A 27,148-nucleotide genomic window follows, 5' to 3' on the forward strand; every position below is an offset into this window, starting at 1 on the left:
TAGGAAGAGAATGGTGGAAAAATCTGTGCTGAAGTGAATATTAGATACTCTACGCAAAGTTTTGTCTGGAAACTGGACCTCAGCTGAGGACTTTTGCATACACATTTACAATGTATCGGCATTGCGCAGTGAATGCATTGCTTGGCTGTTGCCTCTATACAACATTGGGACCCCGCAGTATCATCCATAGAATCAAGTTCAATCCCAGTGGGGGACACAAATTAAATGAAAGTTGTGCATGTGCACACACCTTTAGCTACAGTAAACTTGTACCTTAGAACAGATTAGAAATGTAGATACAAGATGGATACAAGATACAAGATGGATTTATTTCGCCAAGTACGGTTGTTGCCGTACTCAGAATTGCTTGTGGTACACATGGCTTGGGCAAGTAGATAATGACAGTTGAACATTTTACCATATACGGTGACAAATTACACATACTAACAGCATTTACAATACATTAGCGGCTATAGAGAAGAGAAGGCAGAAGAGCAACATTAAGGCAGGAATGCTGGTTACAGGCTAGGACGGAAGAGTCAGGGGTCAGAGTTGTTCAGCAGCAGAACTGCCTGAGGGAAGAAAGAGTTCCTGCACCTGGTTGTCTTGGATGGGATAGTTCGGAAGCGGCGGCCGGATGGGAGGGGCTCAAAGAAGCGGCTACCAGGGTGGGCGGGTTCGCAGGAAATATTGGTGGCCCTCTTTCTCATCCTAGCCGCATGGAGGAGATCGAGAGGTGGCAGGGGCGACCCGATGATCCTTTCCGCCTCATTAATGATTCTTTGCAGTTTATGTCTGTCGCTGGCCGTTGCGCAGGCGTACCAGACGGTACGCCTGCGCATACAGACAGTATACTCACTGCAGAAGTCAGGAGCAGCATACAAACTGAGGAGCAAAGTATGGACTCCGTGGTAGCGGTGTAGAAGCTGGTCAGCAGCTCCCGAGGCATGCCAAATTTTTTCAGTTGGCGCAGGAAAAATAGCCTCTGCTGTGCCGCTTTCTGAATTTTGATGGTGTTCTGTTCCCACCTTAGATCAGTGGATAAGGTTGTGCCAAGGAATCGGACCGATGATACTCTGGAGACTTCGGTCTCGCCTATGTAGACTGGTGGGTGAGTGGGAGGGTTCCTCCTGAAATCAACAATCAGCTCAACAGTCTTTGTTCCGTTGAGGACCAGGTTGTTGTTCTCGCACCACTTGCATATTCTCTCTATCTCCCTGCGGTATTCCTGCTCTCCGTTTCCGCCAATGAGACCGATGATTGTTGTGTCGTCAGCAAATTTGATGACCTTGACGCAGTCCGAGGCGGAGGTGCAATTATTGGTGTACATAGAGAACAGAAGTGGGGACAGTACGCACCCTTGAGGTGCCCCTGTATTGGTAGTTCTCACGCTGGAGGAGCAATTTCCGAGCTTGACCTGTTGTGTCCTGTCTGAAAGGAAGCTCTTGACCCATGCGCGAAGTGTGGGGTCAACACCGAGCTGCGCCAGGTTGTCGACCAGGGTGTCTGGGCAGATAGTGTTGAAGGCTGAACTGAAGTCCAGGAACAGGATTCTGGCATAGGAGCCAGGCCTGTCGAGGTGCTCCGTGATGTATGCCAGGCTGATGTTAATGGCGTCCTCTATGGACCTGTTGGCCCTGTATGCGAATTGGAGTGGGTCTAGCAGTGCATCAGTGGTGCGTTTGAGGTCAGCAAGGACTAGCCGTTCTAGAACCTTCATAATGGTAGGTGTTAACGCCACGGGTCTGAAGTTGTTGAGGTCTGTGCTGCCTGGCTTTTTTGGGACTGGTACGATTGTGAAACTCTTGAGACAGGAGGGGACTGTACCTTCCGCTAGTGATTTTCTGAATAGAGTGGTGAGCACCGGAGCCAACTGATCCGCACAGGTTCTTAGGCAGTTCGATGACACTCCGTCTGGGCCTGAAGCCTTCCTGGGGTTGAGCTTGCGAAGCAGCATGAGGACTTCTGCTTCTTGGACTGCAACCGGTGCAGTGATGTCATGGTCTCTCAGTGAGGAGGGGGGCGCTGTCGTCACCGACCCCCGGGCCCGGGGCTGTTTGGGCTGTTGCTCGAAACTGCAGTAGAACTCGTTCAGTTTCTCTGCCAGCTGGGTGCTCGGGGTCACCAGTTGAGGGGGGGGTTTGAAGTTGGTGACCGCTCTGAGGCCTTGCCAAAACTCCCTCGAGTTGTTGGATTGGATACTCTATGCTCTTCTAGGAAAAAATCGAATCCCTTATGAACAGTGGCATAATTACAGGGCAGCAGCCCCCGCAATCATGGAGGGGGTCCTGGGCTTCTTCCTTCCTCTTTCACCAGGGCAACCACATGCCACCTCCTCCTCCCCATTAGGTATGGGGGGAGCTCTGAATGTAGGAATGGAAAGCATGCTAGAAGTTTTCCAGGGGGGCCCCGTGATATATAGTTACGCCCCTGCTTATGAAAGAAAAGTAGTGTATCCACTAGAACCAGCTGAGATGGAATTCTGCTGTTCCTTTTCAAAGATCTGGGAAAAACATGCAGACGCAATGTGAACCATGTTTAAAAGTGTGTACACAAGAACATTCACTCTCAGCCCCAGGAATAGGGATTTGATAAAGCAGAGAGTGGTACAGAGGAGTTGCTAGCCTACAGATTATCAACATGTTCCGCTGCTATGAAGGGGGAAGAGGGACAACTAAGCAGTGTACCACATAGTGACTGAGAGGGAGGGATAAGGGGGAGGACAATAAGCTTGGCTGAAACCATCTGGAACTGCAGATCTCTCAGTGATGCATCAGTGCTGCTGTACACACATTAGATTCTCAGCAGGGACATCCCAGACTGGCCAATTCAATCAAGAACCCTCTAGCATCTGAACAAGGATTTTATCTAGCAGATCTGCAACGTTTATAGAATTGTTTGGTTGTCTCACCGATCGTGTTAACAGTCTGTCCAATTTGATGTACAGTTTCTATACAATGAAAATGTGCTATGATACAACAAATGCTGTGAAGGTATACAAACATCTCTTGTGAAAGGGCCACTTTAAAGTAAACAGCACTTTCCTAAATAATGTGGATGGACTATTTATATCAGGGGAGCATATCCTAAGACTTTCTTTTCCGGGGTAAACAAATCTACACCAGCTAGCCTTACCGTATATTTCCATGCTACTCATTAACTAACTTAGAGGCCCTTCTCCACAGCCTTTCCATTTCCAGGAATTATTTTTGTGAGATGGTACACAAAGCTAAACAGCATAGTGAAATGCTATGCTAACACTGTGCATACAGGGAGGTGTTTTCTCCTATTCCTCTGCACCTATGCCTCATCATGCAACAAGCTTGAAGCTGTTAAACATGTAGACTAAGGCTTCAATTCACTAAGCTTTATCGAACACTTTATTGAACGTTTGATAATTTACCTCATGAGTAAAATCTAATTTTGAATTAACTAAGGTGTTATAGATTTATCGAACGTTTTATCGATAAAATGTTTAAATAAATCTATAACACCTTAGTGAATTGAAAATTAGATATTACTCATGAGATAAATTACCAAACGTTTGATAAAGTGTTTGATAAAGCTCAGTGAATTGAGGCCTAACTCAGTTATCACAAAGAACTCGAGCAACACAATGTGTGATATTTAACACTGACCTAAAGCTGGCCATACAATGGTCAGCGCCTGAAAGATGTATATTTTGATTGAGGAAGAGATCAATAATCCAGCTGCATAACCGATCACGTGAAGACCACATACAGTATCAATGCGTAACTGATATACGAATTAGATCTGAACTCAACTCAATTACAATTGTATAACAATCAACAAAAAAAAAAACAAAAAAACGTTTCTGTTTAATTGGCTTTATGACATGTTAACAATCAAATTAGTCGATAACTAGATTGAAAATGAACACATTTCAACTTTATCGATCGATAGATCGGGGGGAATAAGTATATATATATATATATATATATATATATATATATATATATATATATATATATATATATATATATATATATATTAATCAGCGTATGGCATCCATTTGAAATGTCACAAAATATGGGGAGCTTGGGATCTCTTACGAATAGGAAAGCCTTCAAACCTTACGTTTCCAAAAATATCAATAAATTGCCAGCTATAGTGCTGTACATTTCAATCATTTCCCAATAACTGCACACATTACCAGTTTTATCGCTTTCATTCACCATGTAAATTCACTGCCTTTGTATATTTATCTCAATCTACCACCCACATTTTATATATTTATTTAGTTAGTATGCTGAGATCTTCTACAGCACTTTACAGAGTATATATCCTTGTCCAAAAACGGTCTCTCATACATTGTAAATCCCAAAGGATTATACAGTAGAATCCCTTAATAGGAAACTCCAAGGGAGCAGGAAAAGTAGTTTACTATATCAGAATTGGTCATTGCATATTTATACTGTCACATTTGCTGGGACCTGACCACTGACTTTACTGCATCCAGAGGCTTACTATATCAGAGTTTACAAAATTCTACTGTTGTACACATTCCAGTTAGAACTCGCAATTACATCTGTTACTCTAAAGCCCATCTACACAATACGATTCTTTGTGCGATTCGATTACGATTCTATTTACGATCCGATTAAATCCGACATGTCCGATTGGGATTCGATTCGATTCAATTCGATTTGCCACTGCAAAACAATGGCAAATCTAATTGAATTGAATCCCGATCGGACATGTCGGATTTAACCGGAACGTAAATAGAATCGTAATCGAATCGCACAAAGAATCGTATCGTGTAGATTGGGCTTTAACATGCTCATTAATGGTACAATATTTATGAATAGTTCTTCAATTCGATTGATTTAGCAAATTGCAAATAATCAACTAAAAAAAGATTATACATGTACAACAATGGTATATTTTTATTTTAGGTAAGATAATTTACGATCATTCAAATCCGCCTGGTGGATGAATGAACCAGCTATTGGTTTATGTAATGTCCATTGTGTGCAACTCCTGACCATTTAAAATTCCAACAGCACAAGTATCCTTTATAAACATAACAACCGTCCTTTGCTAACTGTCCTAATGCTACTATTCTAGTGTAGTATAGCAATACCCAAATGAGAGAGACCATCTTTCTCTGGGTATCACTAATTTTAATACTTTATACAAGTTGGATGCAGGTTTCAAGAAATCTTATATACTGTAGTATAAATAAGATAATCAAGGAAAATTTACTAATGATGAAAATGAACTGGACAGGTTACACTAGGCTGCTGTATTCATGAAGTTTACAATCCACATTAACTTCCTTGCCATCTGATTACTTAGAACTAGATTTGGCCAGCACCTTCAGAGGTTGATGCACAAGTTGTGACTTGAACAGAGACCATTCCCTTTCTACAGAAGCATCTGAAATCCAATATTAACAAAGCTCTACTAACTTTCTGACTAACAGCAATATTCAACTTCACTACTGTGCAACAGGAACCCCCTACACATTACAAACACTACTCCAGAACCCAGACTCTACCAAAAGTATTGCACAATGACAATAACCTACGTTAACCAAATCAGAAGTTCGCCGCTCAGATTCACCATACCACATGCAAGAAGAGATAGAATACATTGTTATCGGTCCTGTAATATTAGTATTCTATGCTATGCGATGTTATATTAAGTCATTACTTTAGTCTATAAGGCTATACGTTTTATACAGTGGTAACCAATCTGAAGAGTATCAACCATCATCCACTGTAATAAGAAAAAACTAAGAAAACAGGCTTTATGTTACAAAAATCTCACATAATTTATTTCTGTAGACAGACCTACCCAATTGTAAAATAAAGAAAACTACAAGCGCCCTGCATGAAAATCAAAATTATTTCACAATGCATCAAAAGACACTGAAGGAATTAGTTCCATAAATGCCGTTAGGACATAATTCTTATATTACTGGTAAATAGTAGGATTATGATTTTATTGGGAGACACCTCCCAAGTGTAGATGTTCCGGGAAGAGTAGAAACCCTCCCCAATGATATTATTGGCATAGAGAGCCCTCCCTAATTATATTGGGCGAAAGAGCCCCACATGGTGATGTTACTGGAAAAGTGAGATACCCCCCTTTCACTGGCTATTTCAGGGAAAACATCCAATGCCAAAATTACTGAGAATAACCCTGGCTGTGCCATCAACCTATGCTAATAATCAGGAGAGCGGCCCAAAGAATGTCTAGTTTAACATACACGACTGCTCCACCATTACTTTGTAAGACAATTTACATTATTCACTGTAATAAAGGTCTATTGCTGGAGCTAGTGCGTTCACTGGAACATGATTCATCATTACTAAAATGTCCTAAACCACAATCCAGCTGACACAGGGAATGCCAAACAATATAGCTAATACAGCTAAAGACATTGATATATTTTAACAGGAATGGGAACAGACAATAAAATCCAGTGCGATAAGCAAAGCACTTTACAGTAAAAGTAACTTATTCTCATGGGGCTTGTGCAAGTTTATGCACACTTAACCATGTTAAATACTATTCAAGGGGAGACTATGCTGCTTATTCAAAAAGGGAAAAAAATTCTTTGTCATGAAAAAAACAAAACCGTTTTTCTGACATCTGGTTAATGTGAACAGCACATGAACAGCAGCCTGACAATATACTTATAATGTTTTACACAAACACCTTTATAACGAACATAACAAAATTCAAGATACTTTACTGAACACTGTGTGATCTACGATTCCAAAATACTTCTTATATAATACAGTCATTATTAATGGAAACCAAAGTACCAGAAAAAAAAGACACATCCCATATCAGCATAGAAAATAAATGCATATGTCCATTACAAACCAAGCAAATACAACAAAGCACGTCTGTACAATCAGACATAATCAGAGCCATGTTCTCTTTCTGTAAAATAACTTCTCAAACTTTGACCAAAAAAAAATCTCTCACTGACAAGAATAGTTATGAGAGAGCTTTAAAATGTGACATTTTATTTCTTTATGGTATAAACAAGCTTCAAAAAAAAGTAAAAACAGAAAATGCAACAAACATCACAAAAACACAAGGAAATACAATGTCACCTGAAAACTAGTTTTATGTAGCTTATTTATGAGTACGAATTAAAACAAATCAGCTAAAAAAAAATACCTAGACATATCAAAAGTTTGCTTTCTCTCAAAATCATACTGGTATCGGCATTATTACCTGTAGGACAGATACTGTACTCATTGCCCAACAAGGCAGGGGACCTTCCCAAGTGTGACACGAAGGAGGAAAAAGCTGCGTATTAAAAAGGTTTGTTCAGCCCATAGCTACTTGCTCAATATCTAAAGTGCTCTGTTTTCTTACTGAAGTGAAAGTAAATCTAACAGTGATCGTGGCAACATTAGCACTGGGAACTTTCAAAGATCTCTAACAAACAATACAGGCACATGCTAACACACCTCTGTCTGAAATACTGAGGAAAGCAAGTAAGTAGTCAGCACGTCACACAAATTAAGAGTCTGCTAGCTGAGGGAGCTTCAAAATTCAAAGTACCTTGCTAACTGAGGAAACCTTGAGCCAAAAATGCAGCTGTGACATGCCAACAGAACAGAGGAGCAGGGATGCGGGCTGGAGAGAGACAGCCTTACACATGACAGCAGAACATCACAACAGCTGGGAGCCCCCCTCCTTCTCTGGGAGTTGCCCCCTGCTGCTTCATTTAATTTTCTCTCCTCCCTATACTCTACTGCCTCCCTCCCCCCAGGGTATGCATGGCCAGCCCCTGATCCCACTTCCTCTCAGTGCTCTTCTGACTTTCAGGAAATGATTCTATGCGAGGATTCCTGGCAGTCACAACACTTACGGTGCTTAGCAGTAAGGTCCACCCCCTTTGTACCTGTACCTGCAATTCAAGCCAATCAAAGCTAGGGGAAATATGCTAACTTTAACCCTTCATTTCCTCTCACCAAGACAGCTGCTATTTTAGTGTAATTCAGCAAAAAGCTCATCTCGTTACCTAATTAACCTCCTCCTAGCTGAAGAAAACTATTGTGCCATAAATAACAAGCAACGGCTTCCTCTCAAACCCAGCTGCGCTGCATGCTCATTTTTATTAACCCTTTAACTGCAATTCATGCAAGACAGGACTGTTTATTCTACAGAATTGATTCTTTCCCTCTTTGCTCCGTCAAACCCCCATGGGAGCAGAAGAACAGAGGGAAATGGTCTAGATTCCAGGAACTTTGATATTCACAGCTGACACTGAAACTGCATTAACTTTAGCAGCAGCTACTGGAACAAAGAAGAGACAGGACACCCAAATTTTACCCAAACTCTCATCTCCTCATGACAGCATAAAGTGGTAACCTTCCCCATCTAGAAGCAGAAGAATAGAGGCTTTAGCAGTACTAATTATAGGTCTACAGCTTACTACACGACAGAACAACATTGGCCAAGACAATTGTTCTGCAATGTCTCAGATGAGAATCCTGCATGTGTATAGCTGCCCACTAATGATACAATCTTATTTGTACAATCTTACCAGTGGTGGCTGGATAGTGTACCGGTTAAGGGCACTGCTTTTAACATGGGAAACCAGGGTTCAAATCCTGGCTAAGGTCAGAACCTATTCAGTAAGGAGTTCAAGGCAAGACTCCCTAACACTGCAGGGTGGCCTCTTGAGCGCATTCCAGTGGCTGCAGCTCTTGAGCGCTTTGAGTCAGACAAAAGAAAAGTGCTATACAAATGTTAGGATTAGGATAGGATTACCATTTCTATGTAATATGAGGGGCTACCTAAAGTATCCATGCAACATATATTTGCTTAGTTTACCCTTCTACTACATAGATTTGATAAGATTGTATCATTAGTGGGCACCTTAACGAGGTCATGTAGCAATCCTTAAAAATCAAATGAGGAAGAAGGAGAGTATTTTCCTACATAACCTATCCTCTGAATGAAGCTCACAGGTAATAAGCCCCCCACTGTCCTTCCTCCCTTTACCACTGAGTTGTACAAGCTGCTCAGATATAACTGAACAGGCTGTTGGGACACTCCTGTCCCCAAATTACACACTAATGACTGAGCACTAATAGCTAACTGCAAGCAGTTTTGAATCAGGATGCATTTATTCAAAACTTCTTGCTTCTACTTATGGATAACACGGTACAATAATCTACTGCTACCAATAGCTAACTGGAGGTGGAATGTTATCCAGTGCATTTAATGTGTACCTGTGTATAAAAACAAAAACAACAAAAAAACAGACATCGCCATCTTGTGAGTCACTGGTTAAGCAGTGTTCCCCAACCCTGTCCTCAAGGCCCACCAACAGTGCATGTTTTGTGGAAATCCACAGAGGTAGTTAATCAGCTCTGCTGAGACACTAATTACCTCACCTGTGAATGTTTGTGGTTTTCTGCAAAGCATGTACTGTTGGTGGGGCCTTGAGGACAGGGTTGGGAAACTCTGGGTTAAAGGATACAGAGCAAGGGCTCAGATTTTGGAGTCAGATTTCCCAGTCTGGATACTAGTTCCAGCTCAGTAACAAAGTATGAATAGTAAAGCCAGCGTATGTGCAGAGGCCTTCCAACTACCCTTGAAATGCCGTAAAAAGTTCTGCTTGGCATTTGGTCTAGGTCAAGCATGGGCTACAGTCATTGTTCTCCAACTCAGTCTGCCCACTCTGTCAGACTTCCTCCGCATAGCAACAGAAAACATCGCAAGCCTGTCTAGCAATGCATCTGTACCCTGAACTGTCGACTAAGAAATCAAGTCCCAATTCAATGCTGACCATACACTATGCAATTTGAATGTACAATCAATCTTCAATGTTACATGTAACCACAGTTATCTACGAAAAGGGACTACCCAAACAAAATATCCATGTTACAGTCAATACTGTTATGGCCCATAGGTCGCCCATGAGTATGGGCCGTTGAACGGGCGCGCACCCCGAACAGTCGCCCGTCGCTGATATCGCCAGGCGATTGAAATGTTCAATCGCCTGGCGACAGTCGCCGCCGCAGCAGTCGCTAGTCCGCGTGAGTACGCGGACTAGCGACAGCAACCTCCATTGAGGTATGCAGAGCTTCCGGCGGGGGGAGGAGGAACGTCGGCGACAGCTCACGTGTGCTGGCGACAGGCCACTTTTGCCGCCCGTGAGTATGGGCCATTAGACTTATAATAGTCAGTTGTACAGTCAATTTGCATAGCATATGTGCAACTTAAAGTGGGTTAGAAGCTCATATTAACAACAAAATATAATTCAATAGGAAATAACTTGTTCAGCCTACCTTTTCCATTGATTTTAGTGTTCACTGGTAGAATTTAGTAAAAAAAAAAGTAATATGAAAGAAGAAACCTTTTTATGCTGGTTTCCATCTTGACTGATTCTCTGTGATGCCAAAAGTGACATCACTTCTGCCCTTTTCTTTTTCAACCTAGCCCAGTGTTTTATATTCCCCTCCCAGCTGTCCCTCCCACAGCACACATCATCTTGACAACAAGCTTACATCAATGTGTAAACCTCCTTAAAGCGGATCCGAGATGAAAAACTAACTATAACAAGTAACTTGTCTATATATCTTATCTAAAGTTTAGATGGTTTACACAGCAAATCTAGCTGCAAACAGTTTTAATAGAATAGGATTATTTATTCCTGTGATACAATGACAGCAGCCATATTGTTTGTAAACATTACACAGAGGCAGCCTTATCTGTATCTTGAGCCATTAGCCTAATCCCCTCTCCTCCTCCCTCCTCCCCTCTGCCTGTGAAATCAATGGCTAGTAACACCTCCCCCTCCTCCTGCCCAGACTGAGCTCCCATGAGCCCTTGCTACTGTCTGAAAGTGCCTTGGCTCTCTGAAAACCTGTGGGAGTGGTTTATTTAGTTTATAGGGAATTAGAGTATTAAAACAAAAACAAAAAAGTATTTGGCTTGAGGAATGCCCCATAAACAATAGGAAAGGAACACAATTATGCAATGTGTAAAAGTTCACCTCGGATCCACTTTAAGGCCTTGTTCACATTAGGTAACGCTTATGGCTGTGCGTTCAGGTCGCAAACACATGCAACCCTTATGCGTTGCCATGCGTTGTGCTGCTGATGCCATTCATTGCAGTGAATGGGATCAGCGATGCGCTTTTTCAAAAATGCGTGCAGCACTGCGCTAGCACATCGCACTGCTGCACAGCGCACATAGTATGAACATCAAAAGTGCTCTCTATGCACTTCTGATGTTCTTGCTGATCGCATACTATAAGCACTGCTGAAATGCGCAAAGCAGTGCATATAGTGTGAATGAGGCATAAAGGTCCTTTTCCACTAGCAAGCACAATCACAAGCGCAAATCGCCTGCGCTTGCAATTGCGCAAGCTGCTTTTTCCACTGTCCACGTTGCGCTGTACTGCTGCGAGGAATGTAGCGCGATTACAATGAGAATTGCGCCGCCCGACGATCGCAATTCGTAAAAAAAAAAAAAAACCTAAACGAAGCATCGTAGTGGAAAAGTAGTGTTCATGAATGATTCGTTCATTTGAACTGGTTCTTCCTTGTGAGCCGAGTGATCCGATTCATCACACTGAACGATTCATTTGTAACAGTTCCGTGGATGAAAAAGGAATGCAGCTGCTGAGCTGTAAGCAGTGTTGCCAACTCATCCCTTTAAATACGGACACTTATGAATTATACATGTTTTGTGGCTAGTTAGAGGCAGTTTAGGCACGGATTATGTGTGAGAAGCCCCAGAACCTTTATAACTTAGATTTGTCAGTATTTAAAGGGATGAGTTGGCAACCCTGGCTGTAAGGAGTGAGCAGTGAGAGAAGGAACTCCACGCAGCTCACTCAGGGATCAGATTACAGCAGCAGCTCCTGACTCGTAACTGATCCGTTCTGAGCAGTTCCTTGGCTCAATGATTCAAAGAAGGAACTGTTTGAAAGGATCTTCAGTTCAAGTAGTGAAAGTGTAGAATAAGAGGCGGATGTGCATTTAGAAAGTGAACACAGTTATCCACTTTGCTGCCACAAAATTTTACACAGAATGTGTTCTTTGTTCATGATCCGGATCTTTTTAACGAACTGATTCGAATGAACCGGTTCAATGAAAAGATCCGGACTTCCCATCACTACCTGCAAGACTTTCAAACAACAAAGGAGGGGAGGAGGGGAAAAAAAAAAAAACCTTTCCTACAATCCAGCTGGCTTACCCACAACCTTCCAGTCCAGTGACTCAGCAATGGCACAGGTATGGGTGAGTTGGGGGAAAAATGAAGGGGAGACATTCGTACCCCATTTAAAAAATTAACCTGCCTAGCGTTCTGGACGAGCTGAGGTTGTCCAAAGAAAATTTGCTGGAAATGTTCTGGACGAGCTCAGCTCGTCCTGCACTTTCCCCTCTCACGCTGTGATCAGCAGCGCTGCAGCAGCCTCTGAAGGCTGCTGCATGCGTCTCCCTAGGGAATCCCTAGGGAGAGAATGTGCTAGGGCGAGCAGGGGGAATCCCCCTTCTGTGCGGCGGTATTTTGGGCTGGGGGATCGCCCTTCTGTGCGGCGGTATTTTGGGATGGGAATCCCCCTCTGCGGGGACTTGCCAAGTCTCGTAATGTAACTGTAAAGAGACGGGACTTTGCGATGGAGGAAGAAGTGCTGCGCTGGAGAGGGCCACTGGGTGAGTAGTTCTATTTGCTCAAAGGGCTTAGACAGGGAAAGGGGGGGGGAGCGAGGATGGGGGGGGGGAGGGGTAGAGGCCACCCACACGCCGCACAGAAGGGGGATCCCCCCCACCCGCACAGGGGGATCCCCATCCCAAAATACCGCCGCACAGAAGGGGGATCCCCCTGCCCGCAGAGGGGGATCCCCATCCCAAAACTGAGGAACGAGGGGGGGAGATCGGGAGGGAGTGGACATCTGGCACCCTATACTCCTGGCTACACCTGGCACCCTATATACCTGGCTCCCCAATATACCTGGCTACACCTGGCACCCTATAACTGGCTACACTTGGCACCCCATAACTGGCTGCACTCCTGGCTACCCTGACATCTGACTACCTATACATCTGGCTACACTCCTGGCTACCAGGACATCTGGCTACACTCCTGGCTACCCGGACATCTGGCTACACTCCTGGCTACCCGGACATCTGGCTACACTCCTGGCTACCCGGACATCTGGCTACACTCCTGGCTACCCGGACATCTGGCTACACTCCTGGCTACCCGGACATCTGGCTACACTCCTGGCTACCCGGACATCTGGCTACACTCCTGGCTACCCGGACATCTGGCTACACTCCTGGCTACCCGGACATCTGGCTACACTCCTGGCTACCCGGACATCTGGCTACACTCCTGGCTACCCGGACATCTGGCTACACTCCTGGCTACCCGGACATCTGGCTACACTCCTGGCTACCCGGACATCTGGCTACACTCCTGGCTACCCGGACATCTGGCTACACTCCTGGCTACCCGGACATCTGGCTACACTCCTGGCTACCCGGACATCTGGCTACACTCCTGGCTACCCGGACATCTGGCTACACTCCTGGCTACCCGGACATCTGGCTACACTCCTGGCTACCCGGACATCTGGCTACACTCCTGGCTACCCGGACATCTGGCTACACTCCTGGCTACCCGGACATCTGGCTACACTCCTGGCTACCCGGACATCTGGCTACACTCCTGGCTACCCGGACATCTGGCTACACTCCTGGCTACCCGGACATCTGGCTACACTCCTGGCTACCCGGACATCTGGCTACACTCCTGGCTACCCGGACATCTGGCTACACTCCTGGCTACCCGGACATCTGGCTACACTCCTGGCTACCCTGACATCTGGCTACACTCCTGGCTACCCTGACATCTGGCTACACTCCTGGCTACCCTGACATCTGGCTACACTCCTGGCTACCCTGACATCTGGCTACATGTGGCTCCCTATACACCTGCCTTCACATCTGGGTCTTATACTCACCATTGGCGCGCTGATCCCTCGTCGCGTACCTCTGATAGCTTCCCCAGTGCCGTCTTCCATGTCCGTGTACGGATTTTGCTTCTCCCTCAGCGATGACATGTACCCCGCCGATCGGTGTTGATGACACCAGGGTCACACAGCATCATCAACATCTCACTGCAAACATTTTTTTTTAAGTTGAATTCAATATTGAATTCAATATTTTAAAAAAATTGATTGCAAAAAAAAAAAAAAAAAAAAAAAAAAAAAAGGTTGAAAATTATTGGAAATTAAATTAATTGAACCACTTTTTTGCACGGAAATCCTGGGGAATCAGAACGCCAGGGAGGTTAAAGGGGTATACATAGTATTGAGGGAAAAAAAATGATTTTAAACTTTTTATTTTTGGTGTTGCAACCCCCTTTAAGATTTCATTATATGCAGCCTTACATAGTAATCAGCATGGTAGTCTCCACTAGCGCAGTTTCCGCACTGAATTCGCAGAGTTTCCCCGCAGCCAATTTGAAAGAAAACTCTGCCATAGGAAACAATGGCGCCACCGGCCGAATAGCTTGCGCTAGCGATTGGGCCGACATTGCCATCCATTTCCATGTGGAAGGCTGCGAATCCCATAGCCATGCATGGCACCGGTGACAGGACCCGCAGACCAGGAAGGGCAGCGGCGTGTGGCACAAGTGGAAACGGGCCCTTAACAATATTATCCAGAACTAATGGTAGTTAGAAAAGCCTCTGAGATTCTAAGGCTAATTATTTCTGCAAGCACGGTTTGGCAAGTAATGCTTTTTCATTTTTGTGTAGCATTGATAAGGTCCACTTATTGGCATATACTCCTCCTGCTAGTTATGTCTATTCAGAACCTATAAACAGTAATGATGACCTTTTAAATGCCTTTTCTCTTCTATGCTGTATTTGGTTAGTCATAACCCCATACAAGTTTTATGACCTCTTGATCTGGTGGTAAGTATAACAGACTTTCTGGAGAACATTCAACTGACAAGCAAGGCAAATATAAAAAGGTCAGCAGGGACTCGGATCATAAAATTAAAAGGCTAGCACTGCACAGTAAAGCTTCTGAACCAGTCCACACACAGTGCTCTCAAAGCTGGATCACCTCCTCCTTACAAAACAGTAGAAGGTGGCACTGCACAACTGCTGGACATAGCCAGAGAGTCAGATAACAAAGTACATATAAGTCTCTGAATATTCACAGTCTTTCTCCTTCCACAATATTCAATGTGACAATCACCTCCACCACACCTAAAAAGACAAAACTCACCAGTTACTAAGACCCATATATACCATAGGTCTATTCGCACATTGGGACACTCAGGGCCATCCCCCGCCTCCCTGGCTCAGCACTGGCAGTCACCACGGTTTCACAGTTCTCTTCAGTATGTTTCCCAGTGTAACCAGCATATTACCTCAAAGAAAAGCCTTGCGTAGTGTAAAAAATATTTCAGCTTTATTATGTATTAAAAAAGATGTAAGCACACAATGTCCTCGAAATTGGTCCTCAAGGGGATAGAGGGTTAAAGCTCTTCTCCAAGGTCAATATTTGTCTTCTATACACATCTTCCCCCCTCCCAGTAATCCCCTAACATAATTCATGTACAAAAAAGTCCCTAAAGAACTCTATTTTATGCAGCATATTGTGGCAGCATGAACAGCACTCATCCTTTTTTTTTTTTCTGGGGTCTAGTGGAAGAGCATTGCCTTCTGGAAGGAAAGGTGTGGATGAGCTACCGTTCACCACCATTTTTGAACCAGGGTGTAGGAGGGAGGCGTAGGGATTGGGGACCAATGCACATGGTGCTACATTCTCAGCAGAAGTGGCTTTCATTGGGTTAATCCATCTTCTGTACCTGAAGGGAAAAAAGTGACCCTAGGCATACTCATCTTGGGAGGGGAAAGCCTCTGTATCCTAATGAGGCTTTCCCTGTCCTCCTCACCAGAGCGGGGACCCCTGAAGATTTGCTTGTTTGGGGGCTCACGTAGGAGCCCAATCAGGTCCGCCCTACTGCGCAGGCGCCTGTGCAGTAATGTAGACCCAATCGGGTTCGGCTTTTAGGCTCTGTAATAATGAGGACGGATGAGGGGGTAGCGAAGTTAAATACCTAGCCGTTCTGGCATCCTCCCTCCAGCAGGCGATCACTCCTCCCTCCAGAAGGTAATCGCTATGCCTCCTTCCTGTCCTCTCAGAGAATGGATCCTGGAGATTTTCTTTCAAAATCCAGTTCTTAGCAGGCGCTGCCTAATTTGTGGCTGCTGAGCTGGGGGTGGGCCAAGCAGAGGCTTCCGAAGAGCTTCAGAAGTCTTTGGAATCATGGCCTCAACTACACTGCGGCGGAGGGGGAGCGAAGCGTAACCTGCGACCCATAGATGTAAGGACAGGTGAGTAGCTAACACCTACCTCTCCACAGGCGTTCTCATTAAGACAGAGCCTGGCTCTGTAATTTTTAAATTTGTACTCTTTAAGCGAAATCCACCCATGAGGCTCTTCAATAATGTTGCTTGGCCCACCCTGCATGTTAGGATTATTCCAGCTGGCAGAGGAGCATTTTCTGAAATATACTCAATGTGCAGGTCTCATTGAACCCCTGCATTCCAGTGCTGAATTTATATTTCATGGCCACTGAGGAGGGGGGCAAACAAGGGAAAAAACAACAAATAAGTAAATATGGTCCTGCATTTGCAAAATAACAGTTTAGTCTTAAGCTGCGTACACACGTCCAACAAGCACACAACCGCATGACCTGTATGACTAAACTCCTCATTTACGTACTGCGCACACAAGCGGAATGATGGACTGCACAATATGGCTTCATTCAAAACAAGTACAAAACATTCAAAACGACTTATACACGCACGACCAACTGCACGATATCAGCCCAATAGTCGTGCGAGTAGATACAACGCTTGGATCAGGCAAACCGCCTGTTATCAGTCGCTCGTCTAGTCGTTTGGCTGCGTACACATGCCTGATTATCCTCCAACAGACTAAAGTCAGATGATAATCAGGCAGTTGGTTGGTCCATGTGTGTGAGACTTTAGGGTATGTACTCCCACACAATTACTGTCACTTGCAGGGATCAGGAGCACAACACTGCATGCAAAAAAGTGCACAGCAGCATGTTCACCACTGCTACAGTGGGAGTGAGAAGGACCCCGTTTGAAGCAATGGGGTATATATCAGGGCTGTGGAGTCGGAGTCGTAGAGTCGGGCAATTTTGGGTGCCTGGAGTCGGAGTCGGAAAAAAAAGCACCGACTCCGACTCCTAATGAATTTGTAACTGTAATTAAAATAGAAAATATGATAAAATGTTCTATTTCTCAGATAATAGTCATTAAAAATAATGTATATATACAGTATATATACAGTAATAGCTGTGCTTAGTCCACAGAAATGAAATAAACCAATCAAAATTAGTAACTTGTGCTGCTTCAATAAAGCACTCTCCGTATTTTTAAGGTCAGATATACATATCTGATTGTGACTGTATATATGATGTGTACACAGGAATCTCTTATATATACTAAATAACATCTATGCTGTAAGAATAAAGCCTGATGTGTAGCTGTGTCACTAATAGAGATGGTAAATGAGATGGAAATAATTCTGCACTGATGCTGATTTATGCAAATGTATGCACTCCCTTTGCTCATGAAATCAAATAAATTGATATGTCGTTAAAATTTGGTTTGGTGACTACAAATTAAAGGGTACCTGAGACGGATGAAAAGTAAAGTTTTATACATACCTGGGGTTTCCTCCAGCCCCCTTCAGGCTAATCAGTCCCTCGCTGTCCTCCACCACCCGGATCTTCTGCTATGAGTCCTGGTAATTCAGCCAGTCAGCGCTGTCCGGCCGCATGCCACTCCCACAGCCAGGAACATTCTGCACCTGCGCAATAGTGCTGCACAGGTGTAGTATGCTCCTGGCGGCGGAGTGTGTGCATGCGCACTACGCCTGACTGGCTCAAGTACCTGGACTCATAGCAGAAGATCCAGGTGGTGGAGGAGGACAACGAGGGACTATCCTGAAGGTGGCTGGAGGAAGCCCCAGGTATGTATAAAACTTTAATTTCATCTCTCTCAGGTTTACTTTGTTACACAGTAGTACTATACTCTACATATGCACTCCCCACAGAGCAGCAGGGAATCCACTGAGAATGCTGTGCACATTGAACACAGAGGTGCTGTCTGTCACCCATAAACCTTGTTCAGATTGTGCATGAAGAATGTGTAATAGAGGAAGAATCTCCTCATTCCCCTGCAGAGTACCTGCACATCATTCTTACATGTACCCACACTTACATTGCCTAGGGCCTGATAGATGTTCTTTGTTCCGGTTTGTACCTTATACAAGTACTCTTACCAAGGACTAGTTTTAGTCTAAAGGGAATAAATATAGTAGTCTACATATCCTTCTCACTTCAGTTGTCTTGTAAAATTCCTAAGCGTTGGCAGTTAAGAGACGAATTTCATGTTACATACTTTTAATCAACAAAATTTGTAATATGCAAATTAGAGGAGTCGGAGTCAAGGAGTCGGAGTCGGTGGAATCCTAAACTGAGGAGTCGGAGTCGGTGGATTTTTGGACCGACTCCACAGCCCTGGTATGTATGGGTCAATTCTGCATTTAAATGCAATGCACAGAGCTGGAATAAGCAGGGTGTAAACTGGCCATACCTTGTAAATTGCTGTAATGTTCTTACCAAACAAATCTAATATCCTAATAAATAACTCACACATTCAAGAATACAAGGATGTTTGGTTACCTGACTTTCCAAATGTTCTAAAAAGGTTAATCACAGGATATCATCATTCCAATCTGCTGAGTATTCAGACGTTTATGCGATTTTATAATAAATGTAGTGAATATACTGTACCCACAATGCAAACTCAAATATTTGTTCATCTAATCTGGTCAAAGTGGGTTTTCTAAGTCTGCTTGAAAAAAGAACAGTGTTTTGTTCATTGCCCTCACATTGTCCACTTTTTATCGCAGGTGAAGTTAGTTGCTACAGGCAACACAAGACCGATATTTTATGCACAAGACTGTTTTCTGTTTTTAACAAGAGCGCAAAATAATTAAAGTCTACAGGTACAGCAAAAGGCTTTAGTTCGGCCAATTAACACAGTTCCTCTTTACACTTGTAAACAATAGATTCTCCTTCTTGGGATTTTCCAAGTCAACAGATCTGGAAAGTTAGGAATATTTGTCTCTTTTCTACAGCACTGGAACACAGGCAGAGTAAAACAGGGTATGGTTGCGTAGGTTGCAGAAGATAATGCCTCTCCCTGTTGCAGTTTACTCTGATCACACATACATTACTGGAAACATCACTGCACATTACGCAACATTCAGCACAGGTCACCGCAGAACTGCAGCCAGACAGAGGGGAGGGTTAGAAGATGGGAGGGGGGGGGGGGCGAGGCAGCAGGGACACAAGAGTTGAAGAGGAATAAAGTGACACAAATTGTTCAGTCATTAATAAAGATAGAAATATGATGCAAACAGAAAGTTTAGGGTAAATATGTGAAGGATGAGCTTTAAAATAACAAGGTGATCATCGTGATAAAGGCTAGTAAAAGTTTACAAATCGACACAGCGAACTTCAGCCTGCTAAGCAGTAAAACCCTGCCAACAGATAACAGAATTTTAAACCCGACTTCAGACAGTTTTTGTACATGCATTCAACAAAATACTGTTTTATTTTAAAACCAAACTAAAATAAAACCTGCACAAGGCTAAAGCAATCACAATGACAAGTGGATTTAAAGCAGGATTAAACACTAATCATATAAAAAAATCCCAGCCAATAAATAATAATTGCACATTCGGGAGTATGTATCTGTTTGAACCTGCAGTCCCTTTAGTGACCTGTTTCTATCTGGCAGGTAAATCGAACAAAAAATTGTATGGTGTGTACCTAGCATTACAGTGTAAACCAGTGTTTCTCAACATTTCATTAGTATGTACCCCTTTTAAAACCCTGTACTCACCAAGTACCCCCTAGTGTAGTAAACATTATCGCAAGTACCCCTCGACAAATATATATTTAATCATAGTACATGATAATTGGTTTTAAACAATTTCAAGCATTTACTATTGCTTTTAATTAACTAAAATGCTAATTTGGTGCTGCCTAAACAACATTTATCAACTTCTAAAACTCTAAATTTGTTGTTCTTAGGTAAGTATGTCAAGTCCGAGTACCCCCTGGGACCATCAGAAGTACCCCCTGGGGTAGGCGTACCACATGTTGAGAACCTAGGGTGTAAACATTTGATTGGTCCATTTTCAAGCTGCATAGATTTATAGTAACATTTGCATAATTCTGCATCATTTTAGAATTATTAGCAACATGTTGGAAAAAAAAAAAAAAACCTATCTGGCAGGTAAATCTAACAGAAAATTATATGGTGTGTACCTAGCATAAGATTTTATTAGTCCAATTTCCAATAGATTTTCTGAATTAGCCGAATTCTCAATCTTGTCGAATTTATTTGCACCTCAATGACATCTCTAATGGCTAGTGTGGACTTTATTAAATGTCTTGCCAAAATCTACGTGTACCAAATACAATGCAAACATAGGTGGCACTGGTGCGTAGCTTTTTACAAAAATAGCTGGCAGAGAGGAATATGGATGTTTCCTTTTAACCTTCCTGGCGGTAAGCCGCGCAGGAGGATTTCTCAGGCCCTGCTGGGCCGATTTGCATAATTTTTTTGTGCTACACGCAGCTAGCACTTTGCTAGCTGCGTGTGCACAGCGATCGCCGCCGATTCGCCCCTACCCGCCGCGCCGCCCCCCCAGGCCCCTTGCGCAGCCTGGCCCATCAGTGCCAGGCAGCGCTGAGGGGTGGATCGGGACTCCCGATGATGTCACATCGTCGATGACGTCATCACGACCGTCGCCATGGTGACGGGAAAAGCCCTCCAGGAAATCCTGTTCTTTGAACGGGATTTCCTGATTGCAGATCGCCGGAGGCGATAGGAGAGGGCCAGGGGATGCCGCTGCACAGCGGCTATCATGTAGCGAGCCCTAGGCTCGCTACATGATTTGAAAAAATAAAAAATTAAAAAAAACTGCTGCGCTGCCCCTGGCGGTTTTTAATGGACCGCCAGGAGGGTTAAACAATACCAGTTGCCTGGCAGTCGTCCTGATCTCTTTGGTTGCAGTAGTGGCTGAATCAAACACCTGAAACAAGCATGCAGCTAATCCAGTCTGACTTCAGTCAGAGCACCTGATCTGCATGTTTGTTCAGGGGCTGTGGCTAAAAGTACTAGAGACACAGGATCAGCAGGAGAGTCAGGCAATTAGTATTATTTTAAAAGGAAAAATCCATATCATTCTCAGTTTAGGTTCCCTTTAAAGGAGAACACTAGCCAACAACAGCAACATTAAAAAAAAATGGCAGAAAAATATTCAAAACTGCAAATCACCCAAAACTACTTAAGAAATCACTACCTCCACATGCAGTACTTGGTACCCACACCCAACTTGCAACCAATTCACACATCATAAAGTCTACCGAAATTCAACAAGCAAATTAAGTAAGCCAAGCAGTGGCGTAACTAGAAATCACTGCCCCCCCCCCCCCTGCAAAACTTTTGATAGGGCCCCTTTCGCCCACATGGTGTGCAGAAAACGTGTGCAGAAAACTGACAGATGAGTGTGTTTCTAGCCTCAGCTTATTACACTCACTCTATCCACCTCTCATAGAGCAGAACTGGCTCTGCAGACTTCTCAAGCATCACTACAGTACAGAGCACTTGGGGAGGGGTAGAGAGGTTGGGGGCTGGGCATTGCACAGAAGAGCCTGCTGCACACTGAATAGGAGTGTTTGATTCTTTGAGGAGCCCCCCCCCCCCCCCCCGCTACCCACATAGGTCCGGCGGCGATCAGACCCCCCCCAGCAGGACATCCCCCTAGTGGGTAAAAAAAGGGGAGGAAGTCTGGTCGCCCTGGCTACCTGCTGATCTGTGCTGTGGGCTGGAGAGCCCACGCTGCACAGATCAGCGCAAAATCCCCTGGTCCTGAAGTGGTTAAGAAACCTGTCTTCCGGAAAAATGAAGATCCTGCACGCAGTAACGTAGTTCTGCACTAGCGTTAGATTTGGAACTTCCGTGCAGCGTACCGCAACATGGGCAGTATGAACTTCCCCATAGGGTTTAATTAGGCTGCAGTAGCAGTGCGGCAATCAATAGCAAGTAGAAGGTGGCAGAAGGACTTAACCACTTAAGGACTGCAGTCTTAAAACCCCATAAGGTCCAAACACTTTTTTCCATTCAGACCACTGCAGCTTTAAAGCTGGCCGTACACTAGGCCGATTCCCCGCCGATCGACAGCAGATTCGATCACTGGGATCGAATCTGCTGTCAAATCGTTAACGTTAAATTTCAATCTATTTCATCCCGAAATAGATCGGTCCCGTCGATCGCTCCGTGAGGGAAATTACTATCGATCGCCTGCGGGTAGGGAGCGCGTCGCTAGCGGCGTTCGAGTGCCCGACGACCGACGCAATACAGCTGCAATACATTACCTGCTCCGCCGGCACGACTCCCCAGGTCTCCGCTGTCTTCTTCTCCGCTCTGGTCTGGTCTCCGGGTCTTCACTTCTTCCTGTCCCGGCAGGAAGTTTAAACAGTAGAGGGCAGGAAGAAGTGAAGCCTGCCGGACCCGGAGACCAGACCAGAAACCGTGAGTAGTCTAGAAACCAAATGCCTCAAAATGACCTGTAAAATCCTAAAGGTACTCATAGGACGTTGGGCCCCTTAGCGCACCTAGGCTGCAAAAAAGTGTCACACGTGGTATTGCCGTACTCAGAAGTAGTATAATGTGTTTTGGGGTGTATTTTTACACATACCCATGCTGGGTGGGAGAAATATCTCTGTAAATGACAATTTTTTTATTTTTTTACAAACAATTGTCCATTTACAGAGATATTTCTCCCACCCAGCATGGGTATGTATAAAAATACACCCTAAAACCCCACAAGTGACCCCATTTTAGAAAGACAACACCCCAAGGTATTCCGTTAGGAGTATGGTGAGTTTATAGAAGATTTTATTTTTTGTCACAAGTTAGTGAAAAATGACACTTTGTGAAAAAAAACCAATATAAATTAATTTCCACTAACTTGTGACAAAAAATAAAATCTTCTATGATCATACACCTAACGGAATACCTTGGGGTGTCTTCTTTCTAAAATGGGGTCACTTGTGGGGTTCCTATACTGACCTGGCATTTCAGGGGCCCAAAACCGTGAGGAGTAGTCTGGAAACCAAATGCCTCAAAATGACCGTTCAGGGGTATAAGCATCTGCAAAAATGATGACAGGTGGTCTATGAGGGGCCAAATTTTGTGGAACCGGTCATAAGCAGGGTGGCCTCTTAGATGACTTAGGTTGTATTGGCACTGAAGTGCAGGAAGCGCAGGATGTTCTCAAATTGTGACCTGGACATGGCAGCAGAGAACATGGGCATGTGATGTATTGGGTGCGTAGACCAATAAGACCGCAATACATTCTTTTTGACTAGACCCATGTTAAGGAAAAGGCCCAAAAAAAATGTTACGTTCGGAAACTTGGAGTGGTTTCCACCGAAAAGGCTGGGCATGGTAGCTTCTTGAATTGGCGGTTGCATATTGTGTGGCATAACTGTTGGTCTCAGCCACAATTAAGTCGTAGAGACCAGCAGTGATCAGAAAAAAATATTCTGTCACTGCGGTGGGGCGGGTGAGGGTTTGGCCAGGTGATCAGAAGCCCGCAGGGGGCAAATTACGGCCTGATCTGATGGATAGGAGTGCTAGGGGGTGACAGGTGGTGACACGTGGTGATTGATGGGTGTCTCAGGGGGTAATTAGAGGGGAGAATAGATGCAATCAATGCACTGGAGAGGTGATCGGAAGGGGGTCTGAGGGGGATCTGAGGGTTTGGCCGAGTGATCATGAGCCCACATTGGGCAAATTAGGGCCTGCTCTGATGGGTAGGTGTGCTAGGGGGTGACAGGAGGTGATTGATGGGTGTCTCAGGGTGTGAATAGAGAGGGGAAATAGATGCAATCAATGCACTGGGGAGGTGATTAGGGGGGTCTGAGAGTGATCTGAGGGTATGGGTGGGTGATTGGGTGCCCGCAAGGGGCAGATGAGGGTCTGATCTGATGGGTATGATGGGTAGCAGTGACAGGTGGTAACAGGGGGTGACTGATTGGTGATTAGAGGAGAGAACAGATGTAAATAATTCACTGGGGAGGTGATCGGGGGGGGGGGGGGTGTCTGAGGGCGATCTGAGGGTGTGGGCGGGTGTTTGGGTGCCCGCAAGGGGAAGATTAGGGTCTGATCTGATGGGTAGCAGTGACAGGTGGTTACAGGGGGTGATTGATGGGTGATCAGTTGGTGATTAGAGGGGAGAACAGATGTAAACAATGCACTTGGGAAGTGATCTGAGGGCGGGTCTGCGGCGATCTGAGGGTGTGGGAGGGTGATCAGGTGCATGCAAGGGGCAGGTTAGGGTCTGATCTGATGGGTGGCAGTGACAAGTGGTGACAGGGGGTGATTGATGGGTGATTGACAGGTGATCAGTGGGTGATTACAGGGGAGAATAGATGTATACTGTACACAGGGGGGGAGGGTCTGGGGAGGATCTGAGAGTGTGGGAGGTGATCAGGAGCCCCCAGGGGGCAGTTTAGGACCTAATCTAAAATATAGCATTGACAGATAGTGACAGGGGGTGATTGATGGGTGATTAGGGGGGTGATTGGGTGCAAACAGTGGTCTGAGGGAGTGATCAGGGGGGGGGGGTCTGAGGGGTGCTGTGGGCAATCAGGGGGCAGGATCAGTGTGCTTGGGTGCTTACATACATATCTGCCTCCTCCCCTGGTGGTCCCTCCATCACTGGGACCACCAGGGTAGGAGGGAGCCTGAATAATACACTTTGTATACATTACAAAGTGTATTATACAGTTTGTACGGGGGGATTGGGGTATTTACAACCCGCCGACGCTGCTAATTGGCCGGGGAGGTGTTGACGTTGCGGGTGGGCGGAGCCTAATGTCGGCGGTTGTGCGCGCATCCCTGCGCACGTTCCCCGGCTAATTAGCCCCCCAGGTTCCGCCGCCGATCGGCCTTACACAGTCCTGGGGTTGCCATTTTGGTAGTGGGCGGTCAGCAAGTGGTTAAATACCCAATCAAGGGGAAAGTTTATGGATGACAAACTAGCCAGTAATATACACAATCAAGCATCTAGCCTTTCTGCCCCTGGTGAGATAATGTGCATGTGTGGAAGTGGGCTGCCTTATGATCATTCAAAGCACATATTTTAGTCAATATGCAAAGACATCAAAAGCGCATTGTCTAATGTTCACACATTGCACAGCAGTGCTTCCTCAGAATGCCATGCTCCACACATTTTTCTCAGCAGCACACCACCATTCTACTCAGTGTCACTGAATGTGGTCTGCTCTACATTGGAGAGCCATGTAGTTGTAGTTGGCATGGGTTTCTTTATAACACACAGCCACCAGATTTGCATACTAGGTATAAGAACTAAAAAGTCTAACAACTGTACTATGGATTTAGGATTCGAAAATTCACATCTTATTTCATCATCAATTTCACAAAGACTACAAATCAATATGTACAGTAGAGGTTTCACTTACCACTGGTGGTGAAATCCTCATTTTACATCGATGTTGGAACAATGTGATTGAGAAGCACCTACTGATGTGAACAACTGCAGGTCAAGTAGACACTGATAGTTCCTGATCTCGCAAACTCAGAAACAAAACTCTATTGATAATATAATTCCAAATAATTACATTCTACAACTGCTGAGTTTCTGTGGACTGTTTGACCTTGCTGCGCACCTCAAATATAAAGCTAGTGGCAGGAGAACATGAGAGGCTAAGATGATACTTTGGCTTATGGAGCAGCTGTCTGTTTTAAGCCCAACCTGCATAAGAAAAAGAAAGATGGCAGCCCTCATGAGAGATACAGCAGATTCTGCAGCTCATAACAGAAAGTTGATAAGACCATGGACCTTATGCAATCAACCTTTTCTCTTGAGTTTACTCCAAGGAGAACATTTTTCTTGAAAAAGATAACTTTTAAAGCAGATTCGAGATGAAAAACTATAACAGGTAACTTATCTATATATATCTAATCTAAAGTTTAGATAGTTTACACAGCAAATCTAGCTGCAAACAGCTTGAACAGTTTATGTTTATTTATTCCTGTGATACAATGAGGGCAGCCCTGTTTTGTTTGTCACATTACACATAGGAAAGCTTCAACTGCATCTCCAGCCCTCAGCTCACTCCCCTTTCCTCCTCCCTCCTCCCCTCTGCCTCTGAAATCTCTGGCTAGTAACTTCCTCCCCCTCATGCCAAGACTGGGCTCTCATAAGCCCTTGCTACATGGAGTGCCAAGGCACTTTGAGCTGTGGGCGAGGCTTGTTTAGTTTATAGGGAATTAGAGTATTAAAACAAAAAAAAAAATTGGCTTGAGGCATGCCCTATAAACTATATGTAAGGAACACAATTATGCAATGAGTAAACGTTTATCTCGGATGCACTTTAAGCCCTTGCAATTGAAAAAGTGCTACAAACTAGGTAATAAAGTAATATCAAGGTATTTTTATTACAGTAGTAAGGTTTGAAAATATCTCCTTGGCGAAAACTCAGGAGAAAAGTTAATAGGACATGGGACATTGTGTACTAATAAAATTATGTAAACTAGGTATACAGAACATAGCAAAGACATAGTTCAGTTTTACTACAATAATGCATAGTGCAGCAGCAAGTCTTAAAGAGGAATTGTACTGAAAATAACATACGGCAATTAAAATACCGTAATAATTTTGTTTATTTTTTTTTTTTACAATATTACTTAATGAATTATTTAGTCAGTGTTTGCCCATTGTAAAATCTTCAGTCACCCTTTACTCTCACTGATTTACAATATGAAATTTATCATGGTGACATCCTTAGTGCTGTCAGGTGCAGTTCTGCAGAATTAGTATTATTATTTAGTATTTATATAGCACCTTCCACAGCGCTGTACAGAGTCTTGTCACTTAGTTGTCCCTCAGAGGGGCTCACAATCTAATCCCTACCATAGTCATATGTATGTATCATAGCCTAAGATCAATTTAGGGGGAAGCCA

The 27,148-nt window shown here is 44.2% G+C and overlaps 1 protein-coding gene across 6 annotated transcripts in view; it reads right to left on the bottom strand.

Annotated features, from left to right (window-relative positions):
- Positions 1–27,148, bottom strand: part of SBNO2 (strawberry notch homolog 2) — a 199,278-nt gene that overhangs the window by 92,427 nt on the left and 79,703 nt on the right. Inside the window, exon 1 of one of the 6 annotated variants that reach the window (XM_068233983.1) lies at positions 7,552–7,619. The exons of 4 other annotated variants lie outside the window; for them this stretch is intronic. In XM_068233983.1, coding sequence (XP_068090084.1) covers positions 7,552–7,596 — 45 coding nt within the window. In that variant the 5' untranslated portion in view covers positions 7,597–7,619. Of the gene's footprint in view, positions 1–7,218; positions 7,278–7,551; positions 7,620–27,148 lie in introns of those variants that run through there. One more of the 6 variants, XM_068233984.1, reaches the window with a different exon arrangement.

The sequence above is a fragment of the Hyperolius riggenbachi genome, chromosome 1 (assembly GCF_040937935.1).
Source record: "Hyperolius riggenbachi isolate aHypRig1 chromosome 1, aHypRig1.pri, whole genome shotgun sequence".
Taxonomy (NCBI): Eukaryota; Metazoa; Chordata; class Amphibia; order Anura; family Hyperoliidae; genus Hyperolius; species Hyperolius riggenbachi.